The 27,595-nt window shown below is 45.7% G+C and overlaps 1 protein-coding gene across 4 annotated transcripts in view; it reads right to left on the reverse strand.

Moving 5' to 3' along the window:
* Window positions 1-27,595, reverse strand: part of PCDH1 (protocadherin 1) — a 60,325-nt gene that overhangs the window by 14,501 nt on the left and 18,229 nt on the right. For all 4 annotated transcript variants that reach the window (XM_068959420.1, XM_068959423.1, XM_068959422.1 and 1 more), the window contains exon 4: window positions 16,919-17,138. In XM_068959420.1, coding sequence (XP_068815521.1) covers window positions 16,919-17,138 — 220 coding nt within the window. The remainder of the gene's footprint in view (window positions 1-16,918; window positions 17,139-27,595) is intronic.

The raw sequence follows: 27,595 nt of genomic DNA on the forward strand, positions 1-27,595 counted from the left end.
TACAGTAGCAAGTCTACCTCTAGAATGAATCTAGGTTCCTATAATAGCTAAACAGACCTGTTCTCTGGCCAGCCAAGAACTTTCTGCGACACCTACAAACAACAGACATTGAGCAAGGAGGGTGCACTAGATGATCTCCAGAGATCCCTTCCAACCTCAACTACTCTGTGATTCTGTGAACAAAATAACCACCAGACAAGTCAGAGTCATGCAATAACCAAACCGTACAATAACTAAACCGTCTATGCTGTGTCATTGCTTGCTCCTGCAATAGCCAACCCATTAGCTGGCCAGATGACTAACAACTCCAGTAATACTTTCTGGAGTGAACAGAGGTCTTGACAGCAGGTTTCCAGGCGGATGACCCATGCCACTCCAGGCAGTAGAGGGGTTGCAGTTCTTCCTTCCTGTGCTATGCGGAGAAGGCAGGTCTGAACAGAGAGGATTTCTGACTTTTGAGTGCTCAGTGGCTCTCCTGCAGTGGCTAATGATGGTTGTGTAGATATGCAGAGGAACACCACCTGCTATTCCCATGGGGTATCAGCTCATGCATGCCTTGTATGCACATTCCTGACACCCAAATAGCTACACAATTGCATCTTGCATATTCCCACCCTACAGCTGCCAGGCACAGGATGTGTTAAAGCAGCAAATGCTTCTTACAGAAGGAACCTGAGCTGCTAGCCCTTGAGCTTTACCTTGTGCTTGAGTATGTGAAAGGCAGAGGCGCAATCCTCGCTGACCCAGCCCCTCTGGTCAGGCATCCTGCCACTTGTCACAGGGCTCAGGAGGAGTAAACGGAGAGTCCCCTCCGGTCCACATCCAGCGCAAGTGCCCAGGTGAATTCCAGTGGCCTATCACTCAGGCTGGACTCCGCACCCTCCATCTGCTGCAGTTCACTGCTCCACCAGCCTTCCTCCAAGGGTTAATCTTCCTTGCTAGAGCTTCTCAAAGCTAATTAGAAAGAGCCGGGGCAAGTGTGGTGACAGATACTACTGCACTTATCTCCCCACTTCTGGGGCTCTGCCCTTATCATTTAATTAAAGCTGCAGTCATGCTTCCTGGCATCAGCTAATCAAGGAGGGCACTGGAGCTTGAGGCAGCCTTTGCCACTTTGCCAGGGAAGGGGGAGAAGGGAGAACATACCCCAGGAAGGACAATAAAAGGGAGGAGGAGATAAAGAAAGAATCCCTTTGTGCTTGCGCTCCAGGGCACAGGACAGCAGTGAGGAACAGAGCCCTAGCCTCAGTGCCAGTCTGACAGTGCAACGCCATGGTGCTGTGAGTGGAGGATGCAGGTCCCCGCCTCAGAGAGCTCTGGACAGTCCTCCACAACCTCAGCTGGGGAGTGAGAGAAGGAAACACCCTCCAGACCAGGCAGCCTGGGAGGCACTACAGCCTAGCCCCATCTCCAAGCAGGAATAGGGCTCAGACCCTTCTCTGAGCCTGAAGAAGCTCTCCCAGCAAGACACATGCAGACACATTCTGATGCCCATCACCAGAAAGGAAAGAGATGATGGATGCCACAGGCCCCAGAGGCCGAGCGAGCCAATCTCAATACTCCCATAAGGCTGAGCAAGCCAAGAAATGGCCCACACCACACCATAACCTAATGAGCGTCCTGCCAGCCAAAACTGAGAGGGCTGAGGAGCAAATCAGACTTCAGCTGAGGCAGGCAGGGTACCCTGAGCCCCACAGAAAACAGGGCACCTTCAGAGCACTGGGGAAGGGGCTTGCACCAAGAGGTTTATCCATCAAGCGACAGCACCTGCAGCAACCTCCTATATCAGGTCTCCAATGGAGGGCAAGGATGCAGAAGGGTTGTGCAGCCCTTACAAATACTGCCGTTTGAAGGCTTCAATGATGTGTGGGCACAGCTACCCAGGGATCCATGCTGGCATACATTCAAAGAGAAACTCAGCCATTTGGGGGCAAACAACCCCCAAACGATACTGACAGCTTCTGTGCCAAATTCCACACCTCTGTTCCAAAGTGTGGATAAGCTAATGCATCTTAAAAGGAAATTCTTATAACCAGTTTGTTAGCACAGCTGAGACGGCATGTCTTGTTCTCAGAAAACAGCTGGAACACCTTTGCTAAAACTTAAGAAAAAAAGAAAAAGAAATCAACCTGAGGAAAACCCAGCATGGAAAATTTAAGCTGTAGTGTTGGAAATCTGCTAAAATGATAAGCAATTGAAAATAAGTCTTTATAATACAAAATGTCAAGCAGCCTGAGGCTGCGCAGTCTATATAATGATCCTCATTGCAAGTTTCAAAAGCTGCTCTGAAGGTGCAGGCTGGCTGGGAGATGTGTGTGTGTGTGCTTGGCATGCTCTGAGCTGAAGAAATAGAATAATTTTACCAGTCTTATATCAACACCATGCAGTCCTGTCCCACCTTTGCTCACTTTCTTGTTCCTGGATCCTTCTAATGTCAGTATGATTATATGACCAAGAATTAAACCATTAGAACTAAAACGAAATTAGTTTTCAGCCAGATCAGTTTTCTGATCTCATCTACAGGCTTGTGTTGGACTGGAGTGAGCAGGCAGCCACATGCCCAGTCTATGAGTGGAGAGCAAGGTGCGTCAGTTCATGTGCGCAGGGACTTACAAATACCAGCTTGATTTTATGAACACTGTCTGCGTTTGCTCCTTGCTGGCTGCCATTCATTGTGTGCTTGCATGAAAGCTCTTGTGTCAAGGAGAAAAGAACTGGCCTACGCGTGTCTGCCTTTGAACAAAACCATTGTTAAGCTCCATCAACAATTTAATAATCTTGCACTCTCAGGACAATGAATCAGGGGAAATTATTCTTGCGGGGTTGGGGGGGCCGGTAGCCACACAGCAAAGCACGGCTCAAGGCCTTTGAAATCACATAGGTGTTTAACTGACAAAAGAAATCACAACTTTATGAAAAGGGCTTGCCTGAACAACGGGAGCTGGAAACAAAGCAAGCAAAAACCACTTACAGAGAAGCAATGCAGGGGAGAAGGAAGAGCTCCTGGAAGAGAATCAGGCCAATCCCCTAAAGAAACTTGGAGAGGAAATGACAGGATAGATTTTTTACATATGCTTCATTTGTTTTCCACTGAGCTATGTAATTCTTCGGTTGTTTAAGTGTAAAGTGAACATAGTCACTTCTCATTTTAACTTTTTTTACAGTCTGCTCTGCCTTTAAAAAAATGTGTTGCTTTCAGAAAGGCAAGAGTCCGGATCGTTGCCAAAATTTCAACAGTGCGTAGTGGATATGTGATGGGCACCAAGTTCAGAACTGATGTTTCTGGACTGCCCTGAGGAGAAAAGGTCTGACTTACTGAGGAGTATGCACACATAGACCCAGGATCACAAATACCACACCCAGCCACAGAGAACCAAATGCACATGAAAACCAGTATATGAGGCTACTACGCCAGTCTTATGAGCATTAAATCAAGGACATTGTCATGAAACTAAGATTGTGCATGTGGCTTAAATTGGCTGATGGAGAGTCTTATAAAGGGCTATGGCAGAGAAAAAGAAAGAAGGTGTGGAAAGAGGAAAAGATCAGGTAGGGTATATCTACCCATCTGCAAAGACACCTCCCTGAAAAAGCACCCAAAGAAATCTGGAGGAATGATCAGACACCCAAATGAGGGTATCTGACACCTCATTGTTCAGCTGCCTCTTCAAGATCAAGAGCAGCCCACACAGGAGAGCCTGAACCTCTGTACTACCCAATCCATTTCTGCTGTGGTGAAGAGCCACACAGTGAACCCAGCTGAAAATGTGCAATATTCACTCCTCAAACACCCACAGGCTCTGAAATCGAAAACCCACTGTGGAAGCTAAATGCAGAGACATTTTGTGACTGGTACATGGCAGGAATAGCATATGCACTGGTCAAACCCTTCTGTGGTGCAGCCAAAACACATGCCAAGAAATCAATCCAGGTGGTTAACATTTCGGAATTAAACCACTTGCTGTCTTGCTGGCATGATTCCCCACTGAGGCACTGGAAGGCTTTGCAACGCTGATGGCCGCAACTGAGGAGAGCTCTACCCTATTTTTCTTATTAGGATTGCAGAAAAGGACTCTGCTGCCAAAAGAAGCAAGGAAAGAGAGGGGTAATCTCTTCAGATAGGGAGTATCAACCTCTAGCTACCCCTGGGTGTTGCAGTTTACAGAGCGCTGGAGGTTAGACGCGATAAAGCTTGCACTACTCAAGGGAGTCCTGCCAGAGGCAGTCCTAAAGGCGCAGAATGAATAACACATGCTTTAAAGAACGCTAGGATTAATCTTGCTACCTAGCATCCTCACAGGACAACAGGGATACATCATCATCTTGTATTTGAGGCAGATTGGCAATGGGAATTTGCCAGCTTTGTGACCCACAAAGCATGGCACAAGGGAACAGTAGGAAGATCAGAAGATTTTGATTTCATGGTCCACCAGAGATGTATGAAAACTTCCAGAATCAGTCCAAGGGCATCATTTTTACAGATTATTTTTCAAAAAGAAGACAATGACAGCAGGTCTGCTGCATATTCATTGTCCGTAGAAATAGGAAAAATGTGTGTAGCTCTGAGCTAAGCATCAACGTACCTGTTTGAAAGAGCAGTGCAGAACTGGATGGAAAGAAAGGGCAAAAAAGATCTGTGATTTGAGAGGACTACAATGAGCAGCTGACCCTCAGAAAGAAGCCATCAATCATCATTAAGGAGGTTTATGTTCCAAGCGACCAAGAGGCTAAACAACTCAAGTCCTCAGTCTTATGATGTGGGTGAGCAAAGAAAGAAAACAGTGCTTGGAGTAGGAAGAATGAAGTGCATGTGGGCAACAGGGCTGACCCTGACAGTGGCAGTGGAGAACTGCCTGAACATCATAAGGGCTCAGGATCTTGCTGGCAAGGGAAACAGATAAGGTGAACAATACTGTTGTAGCAGCATTGTTTTCAGAAAACGCAAGATATTTGCTTTCTCTCAGTGATTTATCTGCATCTCTGCGGGTGCCCCATCCTCTGTGGCTAATAAGCAGCAAGATGCTAGACGTGGAATACACAATTTCTTTTGCTTTTATTCATTTTCTTTCTAGACATAATAAGCCTTACTTTTGTCAAGATCCCTGTGGTCTGGGTAATTTCATATAGAGATCCTCAAGGAACAGAGCTCTCCGTACTCCTCAAAGTTTAATATCTTGGTTTTAGTTGGCATATTTTCAAGCAATATCTTATACAGCTGAAGAAAAAAAAATGATTACTTATGTCTAATTAGCATTTTACTAATTGCCAGCAAAACATAACAGGCAAATATCATGCCCACTCCCTCTCTGTCATTTTACATTCCCTACTCCATCTTCTCTTTCATCGGCAATCATAAAACAACATAACATGCTGTTCTGATGCATCCCTTACAAAGATCATATGCTAACTCTCTCCTATCTCTCTCTGCCTCCATGCTTCTTCAGTTCCAGGCAAGGTGATTTTAAAACAAACACAGACATGTAACTGATTGAGAACTGCTGTTTTTGTGAACTCGAATCCATGCTACTCCAGCATCCCATTTTTTTCTTCCTATTCCCTTTCTCAGTCTCTCCCAACATTTCTTACACGGAGGGCTTATGGTCATCCACATAAGAATGCTTTATCATTTTTAGCTGTATAACTATATGAACGCAAATAAACTGAAACAGAGGCACACCTCCTTTCACACACAGGCTGTCTGAATGGCTTTATTCCTGACTCACAGCATTTTGCCATTTTACCATAAATGATTTTAAAAGTGAAACACGTTCAACCTGAGAATGCCACTCTCACCCTGGAATAAGGGCTTTGAGCACACATCTAAGCAGCTCCAAAGCCCAGCATGAGCACTGTTCCCATTATCCAGATTGCCCTGCTATTAGTCTTGTTTTGCTGGATGCCTAACAGCCCTCTGCCAAAGAGAGCCCAAGCACAGTTTGGGGGTGAACCCAGTGGAGGAACATTTCCCAATGTGCAGGGTGGATGGGGCCACCCCAACTAAGCAGTTTAGCCAAAGGGACATGAACTGTGCTGCACCAGTTGACCTTGAAGCCTGAGAACAGGCTCCGGCACATTGTGCTTAGTGATATGGCAGTGGAAAGAGCATCCTCATAGGACTTTAGTACCCTTCAGACTCTGAGCACTCACATTCTTGCATTAGTAAGGTGCAGCCAGAGCTGTGGACTCTTTCACCCTCCTCTCCCACAATGAACTTAGTTGAAGGCTGTTGCAGAGATTAACTGAGAATCCCTATATCTGGTGGAAAGGCACACAGGCCCTTCTCCATCCTGCTGTGGTTTCCAACAACAGGCAACAGAGACAACTTGTCACTGCGGGCCTCTGAGACCTTTCTAGATGTGCTTGCTGAGGAAAAGGTAGCCCACCAGGTGCAAAGCACATAAGGGATCTGAGCGTCTGCAGGTGCTGTCTACATTCATGGGTGCCCATGGAGGAGTGCAGCCATGGGAGATGGTCACTGCCCTATTTGGAGTTACCCAGCAGCAGATAGCATGTTCAGAAGAAGAGACTGAAGAAGGATGAAACTGAGGCAATATTCACACAACATGTGTGAGTGCAACATAATGCTGCTTTCTTCTTCAAGACATTCCCCCATTTCTGCTCGTTTTCCTGTCCATGTTGGATAGAGGGCTGAGGTGCTAGAAAGGGAGCCCAGGTCCAAGCACATTGCTGATCAGGAGCTGATCGCTATATAGCCTCTCTGCGTAGCTGTCATGTCAGCACTAGCCCTTAACAGTCTGCACGGTTGCATCAGCTCACATGAAATGAGCCCTAGTTCCTGCAGGGGAACCTCAGCTCTTCAAAAGGAAAGGTAAATGCAAGAGCTGACATGGTTAGATAACCTCTGAGTCAAAGCAACCTATCCTTGGTATCTCTCGCCAGATGCCATGACTAATGTTAGATTTATGGAGTGTCTTCTCTGCAAGTAAAACAAAGAGCTGGCATTACATCCACTTAATGGAGGTGACTTCAAATTAGGATAGATGAGAGCTTGTAGGGAGGAGAGAGAGATTCATTGGCAGTGAGAGTACAAAGGATAAAATCCTGGGGAAGAGCAAAGGACTGAGACTGGCATTTGACCTGTCTCAATAGCCAAGCTCACATTGATATCACCAGGGATAGGAATGAATCTCTTATCCTCTGTTTCATAAATACAGGATGAATTTTCTATCTGAAAGATCTAGTGCTGACCGATCCTTCAAACTCAGGCACACGTTATAAGGAGTTCATTTTATAAGAAAGAAAATCCAGAGTGAAGTTCTGAAGAAGCTCCAACGGGAGACTTCATAAGCACCTCTAGCATTAGGTTTAAATTCCAGCTAATGCAGGCCCATTTACATGGGAGGAGATAATGGGAGGAGTAGGATTTATAGAGACATTTAGGTGCCTATAGAGGCAGATGGGGAAAATAACTGAGTTATATCATAGAGGAGCTGGAAATGGTATGTCAAAACTCTTCGAAAGGAATTTTCTAAGAAAGTAGCTCTTTGAATACAACAAATAGTCTGGGACTGCTGAAGGATCTTAGTTGTCTCTTGTTTTTACATTTAGTTGGTTATTCTGGTTTAGCCATATTCTAAATATGGATGCCAACTTTATCCGGCTGCTCATCACCCCTGTGCATAGCCCCTGCTTTCTGCAAGTTCAGCTTTTTGTGGAGCTGCATAGTAATCAGGATAAGAAAACTGCTTTTACTGTGGAGTAATCTGACAGAAAATGATCCAGCAGAACTTCAGCCTGATCAGCTCCCTGATCCAACTTACCATGCAGCCAGACAAACAGCTGTGTTGGCACAACAGAGCACATGGCATAGGGACAGTGATGAGCAAACCAAGGCAAAGAGGAGGCAGCTGCCTATTTTGCCACTCTTGCCAACAAAAACACATGGGGTGCAGGCTGTGGTGGACAGGTTCATCAGAAATGCTCATAACTCAGCTGTTGGCTCTCCCACGGATGTCACATGGACCATCTGCAATTGCTCCCAAGCACCTGTCCAAAGGCAGGATATCCAGGTCCCAAGCCCTTTTCAAATGCATATTTTAAAATGTTATAGAAAGCACACAAAAGTAGACTGAGGAAGCTTCATCCTACCCCCTCATGCTGAGTGAATGTCCTCTCTGGAGAGCAATACAGTACAACTGAAGAAAGGGCCCACTCTCTTGTTCCTATTGTGAATATAATTCTGAAAGCTTCTTCCTTTAACACAGCTCAGAGAACTTGGGTTGAACATAAAAATTGTTTGAGTATGACAGAAGCTATTCTTTGGCAAATAGATTTCATACCAAAGAAAGGGTGCTTAGATTTGGTCCAGATAAGGACAGGTGCGGATGACCAGTTTTCTTAGACATATACAATCATCACCAGGTAATACCAGAAAGCATAGTGTTGTGCGGACTGAGTGGCAGTAGCCAATACCGGTCACCTTGTAGCCACATTGTGAATGTGAAGAGTTCCCTGTTTATTGCTACTAGTGCTACAGCAGTGCATTCTCCGCCAGGTGAGAGCTATGACCCAGCCCCAGGCCTGCTGAAATGAAAAGGCTGCAGAAAGTTTTTGTGCCCTGAGCTGGAGGAGGTACATGTCATTCCTTGGTCTCTGTGGTCTGGGAGATTAGGAAATCCTCCATTCCAGGGAATAGTAGAAGTCTTCTTCCCTGCATTACTGCACAAGCTCATTTAAAGCTCTTAGATTAAAAAAATATATACGTATATATATGCATCCATTTATTTCCAGTAGGGTACTGTAAGAAGAGTCTCAGAGTTTAAAGAGGAACTGACCAAGCCTAGTGAATATCTTCATTAATGAGCCAGATGACAGGATGCAGTACTCTCAGCACTCTGCACTCTAAGTTTGCAGATGACACAAAACTGGGAGGAATGGCTGATACACCTGATGGTTGCACTGTTATTCAGAGGGAACTTAACAGGCTGGAGAAATGTGCAGAGAGGAACTTTGTGAAGTTCAACAAGAGAAGTGCAAAGTCCTGCCTTTGGAGAAGAATAACCCCTTGCATCGGTACAGGCTGGGGGCCAATCAGCTTGAAAGCAACTTTGCAGAGAAGGACCTGAGGGTCCTGGCGGACAGCAAGTTCAACATGAGCCGGCCATGTGTCCTTGCGGCGAAGAAGACCAACGGCATTCCGGGCTACACTGGGAAGAACGTTGCCAGAAGATCACGAAAGGTGATCCTTCCCCTCTACTCAGCACTGGTGAGGCCACACCTGCAGTACTGTGCCTAGTTCTGGGCTCCCCAGGAAAAGAAAGACATGGGCATACTAAAGAGAGTCCAGCAAAGAGCCACAAAGATCATTAAGCGACTGGAACATCTCTCTCATGAGGAGAGGCTGAGAGCACTGTGACTGGTCAGCCTGGAGAAGAGAAGGCTCAGGGAGGGTCTTATCAATGTGTATAAATACTTGATGGGGGAATATAAAGAAGATGGGGCCAGACTCTTCTCAGTGGTGCCCGTTGACAGGATGAGAGGCAATGGCCACAAACTGAAACACAGGAAATTCCACTTGGATACAAGAAATCATTGGTGCAGGTTGTCCAGAGAGGTTGTGCAGTCCCCGTCCTTGGAGATATTCAAACACCATCTGGACAGGGTGCTGGGCAACCTGCTGTAGCTGACCCTGCTTGAGCAGGGGGGTTGAACCAGGTGATCTCCAGAGGCCCCTTTCAGTGCCAGCTGTTCTGTGATTCCATGAATAGAGAAGAGTGATTCCAAAGAGCAGAGTGAGTTTTGAGCTATTTCTTAACATATTCTCCAAGCCAGAGGACTCTGCAGTATTGCCCAGCAAATAAGCAAATTTCAAGTGGAGTAGCCTCCCCGAGACATGCACTCACAAGAGTGTGCTGGGAGTTTTTTTGTTTGTTTGTTTTTTTTAAGTAAGGCTTCCAAATGAAGAGAGAATAGAGATTAAGAAAGATGACAGAAGGATTTTCTGAATCCAGTGGGTTGAGAGGAGCAAGAATATGAAGGACATGTAAGAAGGGAGATGCACATTCACTATTTTCCATCTTCTTGCCACAGACAGCAAAAGGGAATGGAAGTTATCACAGCCCAGCACAGAGCTGCAGGAAATAGCAGAAATCTCAAAAATCCAATCTGGAATGCATGAAGCACATAAACAGCCACAGAGACCTTCCTGGTGAAATATGAAGCCTTTTGTCTCTCAGGCATTGACTGAGAAGGATTGTCCTGCCTAGATTTTTCATAAGCTGCAACCACAGTTCAGGAACAGAAAGGGTAAAAAAAAAAAAAAAGTCTAAAAAAAATTCAGCAAGAAAATGTGGTTACTTCAGACAACTCTTCTAGATATGTCCAGGATCTACCAAGAGACTCTGGAGAACTTGAGGACAGTCTCTTATGCACATTACCACATAATCCTGTGAGGCAAGAAAGAGAACGTCAAATAAATTATTAAAGCTTTTTTGGACAACCTCTGAAGGAAGTGAAATCCTCTTTACAAGGCCTTGAAAGGATTAAAGACATTGTTTGCAGCTGGTATCAACTTGTTTGTTGCCAAACCTGCACAAGAAAAAATATCTGTATCCTGTGCACCCTGGGATTCTTGACACAATTAACAAAGATGACCTGGTCAGAATGACATGCCATGCCTGCTCTGACCTGAATCTGTAAGACAGAGTTTACCCAGACACAGCTTCTGGAAAATATGGAATGGAAGAAACAGGGTGAGAACAAGTCTGAAATTACAGCTCAGACAGAAATGCCATGTGAAACCAAGATGGTGTAATCCATGACCATTTGCAATCTGTCAGACTTGTCTCTCATGATAAGAATCTTTTCCCACATTGCTCTGCAGTAGCTATTAATAAAATCAGAAGTTATCTTTGGGGATGAACTAACATTACTTGAAAAAATATAGAGGGTTATGATTTCTTAAAAAGAAATGCAGATGCCTATAGAGCTGAAGATCAGTGAGAAACCTAGACGTTACTTGAAGCAGTAGATGAGATGCTGAAGATGGTCACAGAGATCATAATTATGAATGTCATAAATATCGAGTAGGACCTGGAAACTGCTGGTAATAACAAATCATCTAAAATAAGTGGTTGCAGAGGAAAGGGATGCAGACCAATAAAAAAAAAAACCTAAAAAATACCCACAATATCTCAGCTCCAGAAGAGTCCAAGCATCAGTCAGACCCAAAGCAAGTGGCTCTCAGATGGTTGGAAACGTGACTTTCAGTTTCTTTTGAGTCAGCACACAGGAGACTGGTATGCAGTGCCTGCCAGAGACCTTCTTTCTTTATTCCATGCAAAGCAGCATTTACCATATTCTACACCATAGCCTCAGTTTCCTCAGACAAGGTGTGAGATCCTTCAGTAAGAGGTCTATTTACCAGACATCCGATCTCAGCTCACTGGCATTTGACTGGGAACAACACAGAAGTACTGAATAGCATCCCACATCCAAGAAGGGAGACTAGTCAAAGGCAATCCTCAGAGCTCTCCAACAAAGTGAAAATGCTTCAGGGTATGTTCGAAAAAAATCCTCTGATTGAACATGTGCCTGTAACACTTTCTCCAAGACAAAAGGGACATTTAAAGATAATGTAAAAAGAAGAATAGGTTTTAAGATCTAGAAAGTTCTTTCTGGCAGACCTGTGTTTGAGGAGGCGGAAAGTAATTTTTTTTGTTCAATCCACTGACTGGAAGAAAATGAACGATCATAGTAGCAAGAACTTTAAAAGAAGCTCACAACCAGACTGAAACTAAGCAGAAGACAGGAGGTAGTGGCTGCCCAGTGCAGAAACTCCATCTCAACACCATGGGATGTGAGAAGGGGTTATTGGCTGTGGAGACCTCTTCTGAGTCACCTGCCTTCACTGTGATGTTGTAGGTTGCACACATGGCCCAGGGTCACTATGAGGCAGAAGAAGCTCAGTTTGCATGTGATGCACATGTGTGCCTGTCATAGGATCCTTAAGCGAAACACTAACAGCCACATTATCTCTGTGCCTGGTGCTGCTATTGATGCTACCGAGTACTGCTGAAGAGCTGTGGGGTATCAGCTGGACACATCCACACCGCTAAAAGCATGTTGACAAACTGGGGATCATGCAGACAAAAATTATAAGAAGGAATGGAAGATGTGAACTGTAATCAGAAGAGTAGCAAAGGGCAGCAGGAGGAAAAATCTCCCCAAGCTTCCTTTGTGAAGGGTATCAAAAAGCCTGAGATATATTCAAGGCCTGCCAGATGTTGCTGCTGCCCAGGAATAGGGCTGTAGGTCTGTGGTGGTATCATGAGCCAATGACAATTGCTGGGATGACCCCAAAGAGGTGTGGGAGTAAAGGAAAGGGTAGAGTCCCGGCTGCCAAAATGTCTTGCCTTGACCCTGCCTCACAGTAAAAGATTTGACTCCATCTTTGAATTTATCAAAGAGAACTTTAAATTCCAACTTGCTTACTTGTGATCTACAAGTGCATATAAACTGAAGTGTCTTCTAATATCAGGCAGTAAGATTCAGTGGAAGGAAATGGGAGTGTAGATTTATAAAATTGGGAGCGGAGAGGATCTGCCACTGGAATAGCTCACCAGGGGTCTTTTTTATCTTTATTTTCTGACATTTGAAATCTGCCATCAAAATTGTATCTTTTTAAAGGAGTAGGCCTGTTCAGCCACGGTGGTATGCAGAAATCATTTGGTAAAATCCTGTGGCCTGCATTATGAAGGGGTTAGACAAAGTGCTCCTTCCGGCTTTACAATGCATCAATACACTAATCTCTCTTGAAACAAAGAAAAGGAAAAGTCTGGACTGAAAGAGCTGTTTTAAGTCCAGCAGTCAAACCCAGGAAATGGTATCTCAATTCACTTGCTCAAGCCGTGCTGAGGTGTGCAGAGGAGGTAGGAGACCATGAGAAAAAGGCTGGTCTTGTCACAAAAGCCTATGGCTATGAACCAAGTGGAAGAATTTTACATCTAGCTCTGCCACAAACTCGCAAAGCCATGCTGCTCGCGCCTCTTACATCAGCAGCCGCCTGGAGGCGGCTGACGCAGTCTCAGCTTCATGTTCCAGGAGCAGCTGGAGACCTGCCTTTTGACTCAATAGCACTGGGATCCTACAACTGCACTTGCCTTCAGAAGGGATTGGACTGAGGAACTGCCAGCCTGACCAGGGGGGTCACCCAAAGCAGCAAAAAACATCTCAGAAATGCAGATTATAATTTTCTATTTCATTTCCTACCTATGGTGGAATTTCCTCCCTGGAAGGGGAGCTGTGAGGATAAACTCATTAACACATCTGTGAAGTACAGATACTGTTGCACTAAGTGCATTGGAAAAGCTCAGGAGATGATTGTTAATTACATATGCAGTGCAGGATTGTAATGGTATGCATTAAATGTGGCATGGGGTCCCACTTCAAGTAATGGGGTGAAACAGATTAAATGTTTACCTCTGTCCCGTGGACTAAGGAATGCAATTCAGAAATACTTCAACCATCTTAGGTACCTCTGTACCACACAGGCACAGAGTGAAGACAGCCTTAACGTAATATTTCCTAAAATGCAAGTATTTGAATTTTACTAAATTCTCTCGATAATAAAAAAGAGGGTGGGAAAGAGACTGGTTACTTACATAACCCAAACTCCGCATGCATTATGATAGAGCTTTTGTTCTGGTGCAGTGGAAGCAGATGTCTTTAGCAAAAGCAACTGGTAGCCAAGTACGAGATAAGGCTCAGTTCCTAGCTCAGTATCCTCCACAGCAGTGAAAACAGCATGGTAAAATGTTGGGGAGGAAACAGTGGGCAGCTAGGTATGATACCAAAGATGACAAATGTCTGTGATGGCTGAGGAGATGGCATATCAGTGCCAAGATACTGGAGAAGTCTTCATCAATAACATCTTAATTCCTTCTAAAAGGTCTTGGCTCAGCCCCTGCAATCCAGCATTTTACTGCAGTGTGCACAGTAAAAGGTGTCAAAAAAAGGAGGAGGCTGATATGTGTGTTAATCAAGTGAAGAACCATCTACAAAGAAAAGGCATGGATCTGTCTTCCAGTTGAAAAGCTATAAATAGCCTTGCATACTCTCTTATCAGATTGGTTCAGCAGCGGGATAATCTCTTGGAGAAAGCAATGGAAGCCCTGTTACGTTGGATATTTATAACTAGATGAAAGTCTAGAAAATGCACAGTTGTGTCAGTCTTGCTCTCGTGCCGGGAGATAGGACGTGTGGGATTCAGTTAGTCTTTTCTGTTCAATATAAGGTCAAGAGTTGCTTAGTTTTCCAAGATTCGCAAAAAAAAAAAAAAATCTGATTTCTTTGAGGTGCTGATGCTGCTTGACCAGCTGTAGAAGCTGAAGTAAGGGCACAGTAAGATAGTCCCCCGAAGTGTCGTGATGGTCCCACATCACTAGAGATGGCAGACCATGGGAAACACAACTCTGATGAGCTGATCTAACGCAAGCAGTACCTCTTAATCTCCAAATCACCTGGCCTGGTGCCAGTGTCCCCTGAGAGTCTGCTTAATGGATCCTAACCATGACCCTAGCCCCTGAAGTTCACTGAACTGTCTTTGCCAGGTTATTTACAGAGCACCACAACCTGCTAGAGTTAATACCAGTGCATTCCCTAGAGCCTTGGCCTGCCATGGCCTCTACTCTGAATTGGGTTTATATAGGTCAGGACAACTGCTGGAGGCACCAGAGCCTGACTTCCCAACAGCTGCCACGTAAAAGGAGCAAGACAGACCAGGGGATGGTGAGCAGAATAAGGGAAGATGATTATCTCCTGGGAACTGATGCGCATATCTGTATTGCATATGGACTTGTTTGTGGATGGCTACGTGATTAATTTTGTCCTGGGCTGTGAACACATACAAGGGTCTCCTGTGCAGAGGGAGGGAACTATCTCACTTATAAAGCAGAATGGATTTTGTGATGCTATGGGCAGGGAGTCACGCTGCCCCTGTGAGAGCCACTGCTGAGGACAGTGCCTATGACCTTGCTAGGGTCTGTTCATCCCCATGCCATCCCTTATGGGAAACAAAAAGCAGCCCAGGAAGTAGAACATTCCCGGGAGGAGTGGCACAGCAGGCCCTATAAAACTCCAAATTGATGTTCCCTCTAATGGCTAGCCAGAAGCCCCACTCCCCAAACATGGCATGGAGCTATGAACTCAAAGAGATTAACTGCCGTAACAGGAGAAGTCCTGGACAATTGAGACCCACAGCCATTGGCAGCCCAGCCCAGCAGTCGGTTGCCTGCCTGAAGCACATGGACTAAAGGCAGCCCTCTCTGGCCTCCATCTCCCACTGCAGACCTCCCAGATCCTCTGCTCTCTCTCTCCTCTTTCACCTTTCAGCCCTGCTGGTCCCTCATCTCTGGATTGCCTGAGGTCTTCCCTCTTCTAGTCCCATTGTCACCAGTGCCCCTGCTACATCCTTCAATATGCCCTTCAAGCCTCTCTTGCATCTGGCTGGTGCTTGAAGGCCCCAGTACAGATGTTGAGAAAGTCGAGAACTGTAGCCCTGGTCCAGGAACCCCAGGGAGCCTCTTCACACTGGAGAGTACCTGGCTGGTACTTTAGTGAAAAAAGTGGTCTGTATGTCACTTCCAAACAAGAGGGTTCCTCATATTGCAAGAGCATCAGATGGATTTGGGAGCCCTGCCAGATCTGGCATCACTCTGCCTTGCTTCAGTAGCTGCAGCACAGCTAGCTTCATCATGACCCCAGGAACTAGTCAGAGAAGGGAGAGTTGTTCTGCTAGACCTTTAACACCATGCATTATCTCGGGCCCTATGTATTCCTTAACAGGGGGGCCCAGAAGGTTTTCAGGTCCCTAGACCACCTGATCACACTCTCATCAATTTTCTCACTATGTACAACCCTGACCCAAGTCAAGGATGTCCTCCAGGAGTAGGAGAAGAATTCAGGAAGACCCTTTGCACCCCCTCTTTCTCTGTCCCAGAGGTTCTTTTGGACTTGCCAACTCCATCGTAACCTCCCCTCAGTACAAGAGCACAGAAGGCAGAAGATATAGGAAAGTAGATGTTATATGCACAGCCAGAGCCAAGTCTGAGGAAGCAACTTAAGCTGGCCAGAGAAGATAGCTTGGGAAGTGACTGGTTGAGGGTAATCAGGCAGGCAGCACATAGGCAGCACAAGGAGCAGAACTGGGATTGAAGCTGTGCCAGGGCATGGAAAAGCCAGCTCTCCTGCAGTGAGATTGCAGAAACACCTCTGCTAGGGTTCTCAGGCAAAGGTGGACCTGACCAGGAGGCAATCTGAATGGACCAGCTGAAGGCAGAGCATGGTGCTCTGGGGTTTGCCCCCACCATGCCTCTCAGATCCTATGCTCCATGCATTTTTCTCACCACAGTTAGTGCCACTAAACCTGTTCTCCCTCTCTGTTCCCTGGGAAACTCCCACGGCTCCAACATCCACCACAGCACAGAGGGTTGCATCACACCTCAGTTGTCCCTATACCCCTGCCCCCTGCTCTGCCCCAGGGTCCAGGACCCCACGGGACCACCTGACTGCAGAACACAAGCTCTCCATCAGCCAGGGCTACAACACCCCGTGTAAGTACGAGTGCTGCCATCACGGAGCAGTCTTTTTGCCTCCCTGTGTCATGCCAAACCCAATTGCCTCCTTGATGCTTCCCACTCCCTCCTCTCCTGTTTCTCTCTAGATTTCCTCACCCTCACCTCTCTCTCTCCTCCCTGCCTCATCCTGGCCGGTCTCTGGCCTTGAGCTTTACCTCTCCTCCAGCCTCCCTGCCCCACCAGACCACAAGTGGCAAGCTTGACCTGCCCAGGCTCCTACCCCCATCTCACCCCACACCAGGGAAGGTACAGCTTTGAGACTGAAGAGCCTCGGGTGCAGAGTCCCCAGGAAGGGGGCAGGTGCACGTGCCGCTAACTCCTACCGTTCTCAGGGTGCTCCATTTCCCCGATGCTGCCGTCAGGTGTGGTGCGTTCGTAGTGATCCTCAGGCAGGGCTAGAGGCCCAATGCGGGGCCCTGATGATGACTTGCTGCTTGGGGTCTCTGACTCCTCCAGCCCGCTGTCATAATAACTATGCTGGGAGGGATCCTGCAGGTCCTGCGCCTGGCTGGCTGCAGAGAACGTCACTCGGCGATGAGGTAACTGGGAATGAAAAAAGCCAGCGCATCAGCCACCCAGTAGATGAAGACAAGTGGTGCTCATCAGACCCAGCCTTTAAACGGAGGCATAACACTCCATCCTAGCACTCCCAACTTCACATGGGGTCCAACATCAGCCCCTGCCGCCCCTAGAGCCTGCCTGACAAGCACAGCTCCAGGCTCCATCCCAGCTCACACCACCCTATGCTGGGAGCAAACACTGAACAACTTCCACTCACCCCTGACCCAACAGCTCCCTCTGACTACATCACTGCTCATGTCTCATTCTCCTGAACAACCTCCTCTTCCATCTCACAGCCAACCTTTGACAGACACCATCTCCCACCTCAGGACCCTTGAGGCACAGGATCCGGAAAGGTCACCTATTAGCACTGTGTCTTGAATCACAGACTGGCCCCCAGCCCAAATACCACCCTTTTTCTGGGGTCACCACTGCAGGGACACATCTTTGCACTCAGACTCAGTTTGCACCATTCGTGCTCCTGAAGACCCCCCTCACTGACTTCACTTCTCCTGAGGAGGTCTCTAATGGGATCATCTTTCAGCAGAGAGTTTCCAGTGACATCATTCCTTACCTTACCAGCCTGTGACCTGACATCATCTCTCATCCTAAGAGAATCTCCATCAAGGGTCACGATCACTTCTTTTGTCTGCTTGTTAACTATTTCAAAGCCCTACTCCATGTTTTCTCTCCCCAGCTTTGCCTCATGCTTGGGAGGAGCTCCCTGTAAACAGCCATTAAGCTATATCATTATCCTTGTTCAAATCCTTCCATAAAATTCTTATTTGTCATGATTACTGAGGAATTGGAAAGGGTAACACAAGTTCAGGGCAAAATCAGGATAATCAGAGCACAGAATGACGCATTACCACCAAGGAATCATCCTATAAGCATAAGAGAAAACCCAAGGAAGGAGCTATCTGATGGGGATCTGAAGGTGATGGGGAGAGAGAAAACCAATGCACTTAAAGATGGCATGATCTAGGCTGAAGCGTTGAATGCCTTTTTTTGCTGCAGTCTTTACTAAGACTGGGTGGCAATCATGCATCCTACACAGCTAGCACCAATGAGGAAGGGGAAGGAATTCAGACTAACAGAGGGAAGGAACATACAGGGAGTATTCAGATGAGCTAGCTGCTTCTAGGTTGGTTGGACCTGATTAAATTCACCCCAGGTGCTTGGAGACCTGATTTAAGCAACTTCAGTGCTGTTAGGGTTTCTTTTTTTTCTCTCTCTCTTTTTTTTTTTTTTAAAGGAATTTGTAAAGGATGAGGGAGGCTCCAGAAAACTGGGAGAGAGCTAAAATAGTGCCTGTCTTTAAAGATGAGGAAAAAAAAAAGAAGAGCTGGAGAATTACAAAACAGTTAGCTTAATTTCAGTTCCTGGAAAAATACTGAAACAGATAAAAGATCTCTTTGTAAGTACCTGTGAGATAACAAGGAAATGAGTAACAGCTACTGTAGCTTTGTCACAAACAAACATGTCAAGCCACTGAACTTCTTCCTTTGAAAATACATCATCAGGTCTTGTGGATGGAGGAGAGGAGGAGCAGTAAATGTTATATCTTGGCTTTAGAAAGTTTTTTGACACTATTTTGGATAATATTCTCATAAGTAAGGCAGGAAAACAGTTTAGGTGCAGTACAGAACTTCAGTTTTTAGGCAATATGGTGCAATCCACCGCAGAGTGGATGCGAGGCATTTATAAAGTTGTATTCAGAAAGTTATTGCAGAAGACGGGTCTTTCAGCTGGGAGGGTGTATCAAATGAAACTCTTTAGGTTGCATCCTGAGTCCTTTGCTGGCCTGTATTTTCATTAACTGCTTAGATGACAGATATGGAATATATCTGTCACATTTGCACACTTGGGAAAAATAATCACTGCATAAACAGCAGGCTAGCTAAAGGATTGAGGGTTACAAACAGATCAGGGGTTGACTATCTGTCAACAATGTCAAACTATTACAAAAAATGCATCTATACTGGGATACATAAACAGGAGCTTTGTCTTTAAGTCACACAGCGATCCATCTGCTCTGCTAGGCTTTGGTGCAGCAGCAGACAGTGTAAACTTTTTCATGAACTGATAGACAAATACCTCTTAGGAGGTATTCGTATACAGCTCAGGAGTAGTTTAGGTCAAGTTAATCTTGCCTGAGGCAGGAGAATTGAGTACAGACCTCAAGAGGTCATCTCCCAGACCATTTTCTAGATTGTGCAGCTCTGTAAGACCTACAAAACCTTTCACTGTGTGGATGTCATTGCCCAACACGCTAGATAATGCCAGCTCCCAGCTTCCTCCTTCGCTCCGTCCGCCTGTCTAAACTGCTTCCCTCCGTAATCTCAGTTCATCTTTAGCTTAAACCCTCTGTCTTCACTCTGTGCTTGTAAAGGCGAAAATTGCTAGGCCTCCTTAGCATGCCTGCAATTATACAAACAAACAGCCTCAGAAACCCAACTTGTAACAGCTCCTCTCCTTCCCCTGAGGGGGTCTCCTTCCCAATAGCATCACTTTTACTTAAAAAACACCAACTTTAAATGTTAGATCTTGCCTGGCAGCCCTCGTAAGGACTCTGCTCTTCACTGCAGAACAAAGGCAATCTACACTCACCCCTGCTCCCCTCTGACCCTCCATGGCGGCATGGCACTGACAGAGGCTGATGTCCTCCCTAACAGTTACCCCTGTGTCGTGACAAATACGCTTCAAAAATAACAGTAGCTTGTGCTTGGCTGAAGCTCTCTGCCCAGAGAGCCTTGTTTTGGAGTCAACAAGAGACAGTGAATGCATTTGTCTGGCTCTGAGTTACAGAAAATTGGGTTTTGTTTGACCTTTCTCTATTAGGTTAAAGAGCCTTTCAGCAAACAATGTTTTCTATACAAGCTGCTGCTTACATACTGTAATTAAGGTACCCCTCGATCTTCTTTTTGAGAAGTAAAACAAACTAAGTTCCTTAAGGCTCAACCTACAAGGGAATTTCTTGAGCCAGCAAGTCAGTTTTGTGACTCTCATTTTTACTTGCTCCAGTTTTTCTCCATTCCTTATCAGAAGTGATCCGTGGAACCATGAGCAGAACTCCTGGAGCTGTCTCACTAGGGCTTTCTGCAGAGTCTTATTTGTATTCCTAACTCACGTTTATTAATCTCAGGACTGCATTAGCCCTTTGGCCAGAGCATCACGCTGAGCTACTCGTCCAGTGTGACCCTTAAATCCATTTTAGAGTCAGTGCTTTCCAGGATATAAACTAGCATTCCTTATTTCTAGATGTACAGCTATGTATTTGGCTGTGTTAAAATGTACTTTGTTTAAATGGGCTCAGTTTACCAAGCAATCTGGATTGCTCCGCATGATTGCTCTATCTTCATCATGATCTCCCACTTCACCAATCTCTGTGTCAGCTGCAAATTTTATCAGCAGTGATTTTATATTTACTTCCAGATCATTGATTACAATGTTGAATGGCAGCAGGCACAGTACTGCTGCTGAAGAGCTCCTCTAGGAGAACCTTGTTCCATGAGGATTCCCAACTAACAACTGCTATTCTTTTCTAAGCTGTCAATAAACCAGCTCTTCATCTGTCTAATAATGCCTTACTTATAATGTATACTCTTAATTCAAAATAATAATAAAAATAGTGAATTATCAACTCAGCATCTTTATGAAACTCTAAGTTGACCAGCTGCACACTGTAATCCTACAATAACCTAAAACCAGTTCTGATGCTTCAGACCTCTGGGTATGTCTAGCACAGATCCTGTTCCTCACAGCGGCCAAGATCAGATGCCTGAGGAAAGGTTTAGGAGCATGAGCTGCCATATAATGACACTGCCCAGTATCCTTTTCCATCAAACCGTGTTGACTGGGCTCAATTTTATTCTCATCATTTCGTTTCCTGCCTTAGCTATTAACCCTGCTGTTCCCAGGGGAAGGGAAGAACAAAGTGCAGTCACACACAGCACCCCACCTGCTATTTCAGCTGGCACCATGACATCAGTACTCTCCTGCTCCTCTAAAGTAGGAACCAGAAAGTTCCTACTTTAGACCTTTGAAGACCATTTGGTGCAAGTGATCTGACTTGATTATTTCAAATATCTCTGTTTCAAAGAGATTATTTCTAACGTCCTTGTCAGTTAGCAGTGCACTGGCAGGTACTGCGTCCTACATTGCTCTGTGTCAAACCTGATTGCTAGAACTGCTTATTGAATACTTTTGCATATTCTACATAATTAATAATTTTGCCATCTTCATTTGGAAATGATAATGGGGGAACCTGCATGTGCCAGCCAGTACATCTGCAGAGGAAACTGAACCGCACTCTTCTGCTTTCTCTTGAGGCCACGGACACTGGCTGCTGCCTCAAGCAGCGGCTGATGTTCTGATGAAGAGATTCTTCTCCTGGTAAATCCTCACAGTTTCTGTTGTGCAGCAGCTCAGTTTTTTTCCTGAAAAAGGAATCACTTCCAGCTCCTTATGTTTAAGGAAGGCTGTTCTCTGTGAAGTGGTCTCACACCTTTTTGAATCCATATCTACTTCTGGCCTCCACAACATTCTGTAGCAATGAAATCCCTACATGGGGGAATATTTTATGTGGAAAAGCATTTCCTTTTGGCTTTGCATGTGCTGCCTTGTAATTTCCTTGAACTTCCCCTACCTGCAGGGTTATCAGAAAGCACGAGTAATTGCTCCTTGCTCTATTCCCTTCCAGTGTCACAGAACCTGTCAAGGGCTGCTTCCCCAAAACCTGCATTAATTCTGAAGCAGTTACAGCAGTAGAAATGTCAAAATTATTAACTACCTCGGTGCTGATCTGAAAGCAGGATTCACAGCTAATGTGCTTATCTGGCAGCCTCCAATTGCTCCTGTGCCTCCCCACATGCCAGAAACCTCAACAGCCTTTTAGCCAGCTGCCAAAGGAGCTTGCTTCCCCAACAGCTACCACAATGCAGCAACTCACAGGGCTGAAAGTGAAAGGCAATGTCAGACCCAATGCCCAGAATATAAAAATAACTGACAAGGGAGCCATTGTAGCACGAGTTAGTTAACTTCAGATTAATTCATGAACCCTTTCTTTTAAAATCAACCTGGAACTTTGAAACGCCCCTAGTTACTGGAAAAAAAAAAAAAAAAGAAGAAGATAAAAAGTGCAAAACTACACGGATCCAACTTTTCCTATATGGAAGTTTTACTGCACGTGGGAATTATTTTACTTGTTAGTGTCATGGCTGGAGAGGAACACAGCTCCTGTGCAATGCAATGCAGGCTTCAGAGCAGGCAGCTGAGGAGAATCTTATCCCCAGCGGAAATCAGAGCGAGCATCTAGGAAGGCAGGACCAGAATTGCCCAAAACTATCCAGGGTAATACTCTCGCTCTAGGAAACCAGATACAAGCTCAGCTCATGGGCATGAGTAATCAACCGTTTTACAGCTCATCTGAGCAACAGCATCTCCAGTAGTACGTGCTTCTGTTACCATTTTGGGATGAGGACAGAATCAGCACAGATAGCCTTTCCCATCGATCCCTTTGTTATTCCTTGACAGCACACTGTCCAGCAGCTGCACAGGCTTTTCAAGAAGAATCCCCCCATGAGCATCACCACTCCTCCTGCAACACTGCAGACCCACCCTCACACCCAGGGCTGTGGTGTCCACACGCGACATGACGAATTCACAATGACATGTGGTACCAGATAGAGCAGCATGATTAGGGAGGTTGTTTGAATATGAGCAGCAAAGGCATATACTGCCTTGGCTTGGTCTTACCCTCGTGGCACCTACGCTTCTCCCTCCTGTGCCCCTCTGATCCCCTACAGATCCTATCTGTCCCAAAGATTCCTCCCTGCCCTGCCCCCAGCATCTTCATTCCCAGATTTTCTTAGGCACAAGACGAACTATCACATCCCAAAGTGAACACCAGACCAAGCCAGAGCTGCTGCAGTTTCCAGCGGTACTGAATTGCTCAGTTTAAGCGCCACACAAAGAAACTGAGGAAAGCGACGGTGCAGAGCAAGGGAACTGGTCCCTGGGGTTCCGCCTGCTCTGTGGCAAAGGAGGGAACAGGGCAATTAGGCATAACAACTACCTACCTGCAGCAGACCCATGCTCCAGCCAGCACAAATAACTCAAAGGAAGGTGTAAGGACCCTGCTGTAAGCAAAGGTCACACCCCTGTAAGCTCCCTCTTGCTTTAAAAAAATTGTTTAACCCCTCCCAAAATTTTGACATTGAAGGTGGTGTCTCCAAATGAGCACTGACAATGCTGGAAAGGACTAACAGACCTTAAAGTCTAATTTTCAAATCTATCAGTATGGTTTCCTCCAGGACTCAGGTCAGCTATTTTGCCAAGGTTGCCTCCATCATAGGTACTATGGTTGCACAAGGCACGTTAGCAGCAGAGCTGCCAGTTCTGGCTCATCTCATGTTCATGAGGTCTTGTTTGATGGCTGCACCCTGCCTGTCAGGTCCTTGCATCCATCCCTTCCAAGACTCTAAAGGGAGAGTTGTTCCCCAAAACTCTTTAGCTCTTTCATTGTCAACAAATGAAGCTACAGGAGGAATCCATATTTGCAGGAAAGACATCAAGGAATCCATGTGGATAGCACTTCTCGAAACCAGATATTATTAGAAAAGCAACTACTCACTTTTCGGAGTGACTGCTCATGTGGGCTTCACTTCTGACAATTAGCAAGTACTGACCTTGCAGTCAGAAGAGAGGTGCTGCAAGTCCTGTTGAAATAATGATAGCAGAACAGCCGTCCTAAAATGGACATTAGATCCCAAGGCACTCTTTAATGAATAAGTCTGGGTGAAAATGTGGGCTGACTCCACACAGGTGCCCTGAAGCCTCCTGAAATTTGCATGCTGCTCAAAGAAGCTGCCAAAGCCTAGTGCCAGCCTGCCTGGTCAAATTGAATTTATCTAACTTATAGCAAAATTTAACACAATTAGAAACCCATTTAGACAGCCTCAGGATGAAGATTGCCTAACCTCTCAGCCTATCAGAACTTTAAGCCCATCAAGGATGTTCAATTTGGCGTTTCTTTGGTTGAAATGAAGGCTGGAAAGGAAAATATGGAAATGAATCTTCTGAAGGGTGACTCGTAAAATCTAAAGGGGTCATAAACTTTATGGAATAATTGAACTGACCGTGGTCTCCTGAAATGTCTATCACCTTCAAGCTGATAATAGAGCCATTTCTGTAGATAGTTGCTATAGAGTGGAAATTGCTCGGGACACAGAAAGAGGTCTCATAATCGCAGTAAAACCATATGATGATCCTGGGGAGAAAAAGGTTCCAGGAATGGGAGAAATACTTGAATAAAGCCCTCAAGGAATCTAACAGCTGTAGAGTGGGAAAATAATGTTGGGCAAATAATGAGCTAATCTGGCTGCCAGTTGCACCCAATGGAGCTGACAGACTATTCAGCACTCCGGAGAGAGCAGGGGGTCCCAAGCAGTAGACTCAGGCCTCTTAAAGAGAGATAACCAGAAATATTTCAATAGAAAGCTTTGCGCGGAAAAAATATCTTTTTTTTTGAAATCAGATCTTTCATCAAGTCAATGCCTTGTTTCAAAATTCAGTATCTTAGCTGCTATGTAAAAATGAAAAAGCGATGTTCTTGCAAAGCTAATTTGCACTTCAAAATTCAAGACAAATACTCATTATGTAGTTTAATTAAAAATGTCAAAGTTAGAATGGTGCCTTTAGAAATTCTTAGAAATACAGTACATACACATACATACTTATACATACATACATACATGCAAACATACAGAGAGAGAGAGAGAGATTGACTTGAGCCAAATTGAAAAAAAAAAAAGATTGTCAATTCTTGCTTGTTTGTTTTAAATGTAAAATCTTCCCCTGATGGGGAAAGTCAAATAAGTAAGACAAGTAATATTGTCAGGTTTGTAAAGTCCACTTGCCTGCACTGATCTGGCACCGGCATTCCTCCTAGCACAGGAACTCTGGTATGCATGAACTGAGAAGGTTCTTTGTCTCAGGGTCCACATGCATGATGCTGAGGGATCAGATGAACCCTGGCTTGGGCCACGATTTGATAGAGAAGGCCACAGAAATCTGTGCCTCATGGCAGAACACGGGGCGTAGATTTGCCAAGAGGTTGGTCTTCCTTCTTCTTGCTCCAAATGACGAGACCGGGGACCAGCAAACTGCTCTTCAGGTTTTAGTAGGTGAAATAACTGGGGGTGAAGAAGTGTAAGGCGAGGTCCAGGGTCTAGGGTGTCTGGGAAGTGGGGATGCAGAAGCAATGGCGATTGTAGGGTTGAGCAGTGAGAGTTTAAGGGCAGGGAGGTGCAGGAGCATCAGGGCCCTGCAGGGAATGCAGAAATGCAGGAAGATGTGGGGCACGAAGGAGACTGCAACCTGAGGAGTGTGGGCTGAAGGGTCTGATGAAGGGAAGCACTCTCCTTTGTGCGCTGTGCTCCAGGTTACAAGCTACTCCCGAATCTGCCTGACTGATGGGTCAGGGCACTGCCCAGTTCTCTGCAATAATTCCGTGGAAAGTCAAGCTGCCCTGGTCCCCAGTAGACACATGGCTGGCCTGAGCACTTATTTCAGGGCTGCCAGCCTGCTGTGGCCCAGAAGCAGGTCTCTGTCCCTTCTTGTAGAGTGCATCCTATTCTGCCATATCCCATCCACTCATCCCAGTGTGACTGATCATTACCTTTCTGTACAACATCCTGAAAAATCCTCCTCCTCGCTCAGTACGATCTGTTCAAGAGGAATAGCCTTCCTGGTTCGGGGTATAGCTGTCCCTATGTCCTACTCAACGCCTTGAAGAACCACCACTGTTCCTATCTACCCTTCTTACCATGGGCAGCACCAACATTCACCGAGTACATCGTGTTAAACCAGAATGAGTGCAAGAAAAATCAAGTCTCATGTCCTCCCAGAACATCTTGCCGTATGTCCCCAGGGTCTGTGGGGCTACCTCGGCAGGCAGACCCCTACCAAGAGCCCGTGATGCTCTTTCTGCATCATCTGTCCCGTATTCTAGAAAGAAGAGCTGCCCAAGAGAGATACCACAAAGCCCCAGGAACGAATCCAGGACACAAGCACTATGTGAAAGATGGAGGTATTGTTTGACGAGGCTGGAGCCTGGCCCATTAAAAGCAATAATATTTTGAAGTAAGCCATTGAAGAGGGAAGAAATTGACCCAGTGGAAGGTACAAAGCCTGGTGCAATGTTGTCTCCAACATGACTGGTAAGAAGAGTATGGAGACTCTCACAAGAGCCTTCAAGAACAACAGTCTGTTAGCTGTGTGAACACCCCTCGTGAAATGTGTGTGCCTCATCAAGCATCAGGATCTCTCAGCATGAATCTCTAGTGGGCTACAAATTCTGTTGCCAAGATCTGCTGTCCTAAATTTAATCTCTTACCCAGTTTTCAAATCCTGGGTAAGTTGTCAAGTCCTGGGCCAGACCTTGCAGATCCTGATCCAAGCAAAATTCCCTGGGCACTAGCAGAGGTTCCTGAGTTCTGCTCTCTGGGCAAGAGACATCCTGCTAGTCTCTAATAAACGTTGATCTATTGAAATGCTTTGGAAAAGCAGCCCAAGCTCCTCTAGTCACTCCCAGTGCCTTAAATCAATGTCACAACACCCTAAAGGTCTTGCCCAGGCTGAATATTAAATAAGGGCTCTTCAGACTTCTGAAATACTGATTTTGCTTTCTACTGGGCTTGAGTGCCTTTGATGAAGAAAACAGAGAGGTGAACTGATTAGTGTAGGAGGAACATCAGACTTCAAATTAGCAAGACATTTAGAGCAGGATTTCAGCTGTGAGTTTAGACAAGAAGTTCCCCACCACAACAGGTACAGACTGATATCTTCCAGATTCTTCCTAGCAGCAGCTTTGCAGGTGCTCAAGAGCACCAGGGATTTTGGAGTATGTGAAAACCAGACCATGCGGGAGCTAAATAGCTCCAGGGTTTCAAGTTGCTTGGGCCTTTAGAGATGTCTCAGAGGAGCTGGATCAGGGCACTCTTTTCACATTTCTTTTCTAAGGAACAGGATCAGTCCCAAGGGAGAGGTGGTAATTTGCTGTCCTTCCAAAATGACGACTCTAAAGACACCTTTGATGAATCCTGCCAAGATCAGCAACTGCCTAATCTTGCCATGTTTAGATGGTGGACCAGGAGGCAGGCATTTTGTGAAGAGGTGCTCAGCAGGATATTTTCTTCTTGCGGCAGGGGCATCTTTAGATATATTTACAGTGGATCCACAAGGAACGGATGTGACTGGCACAACTGACTGCCCAAGCAAATGTAAATTATGAGATAACAAATATGCTTTCTCTTGCCCTTTTAGCAGGTCACTGCCACAAATCTACTCCCTACCCACTACTTCCTGTGAGCATCTGAGGGACTGTAACAGTAAATAGCTCTCACTGTGGGAAACCATCAGTGTAAAACAGCTAGGAA

The sequence above is a fragment of the Struthio camelus genome, chromosome 13 (genome assembly GCF_040807025.1).
Source record: "Struthio camelus isolate bStrCam1 chromosome 13, bStrCam1.hap1, whole genome shotgun sequence".
NCBI lineage: Eukaryota > Metazoa > Chordata > Aves > Struthioniformes > Struthionidae > Struthio > Struthio camelus.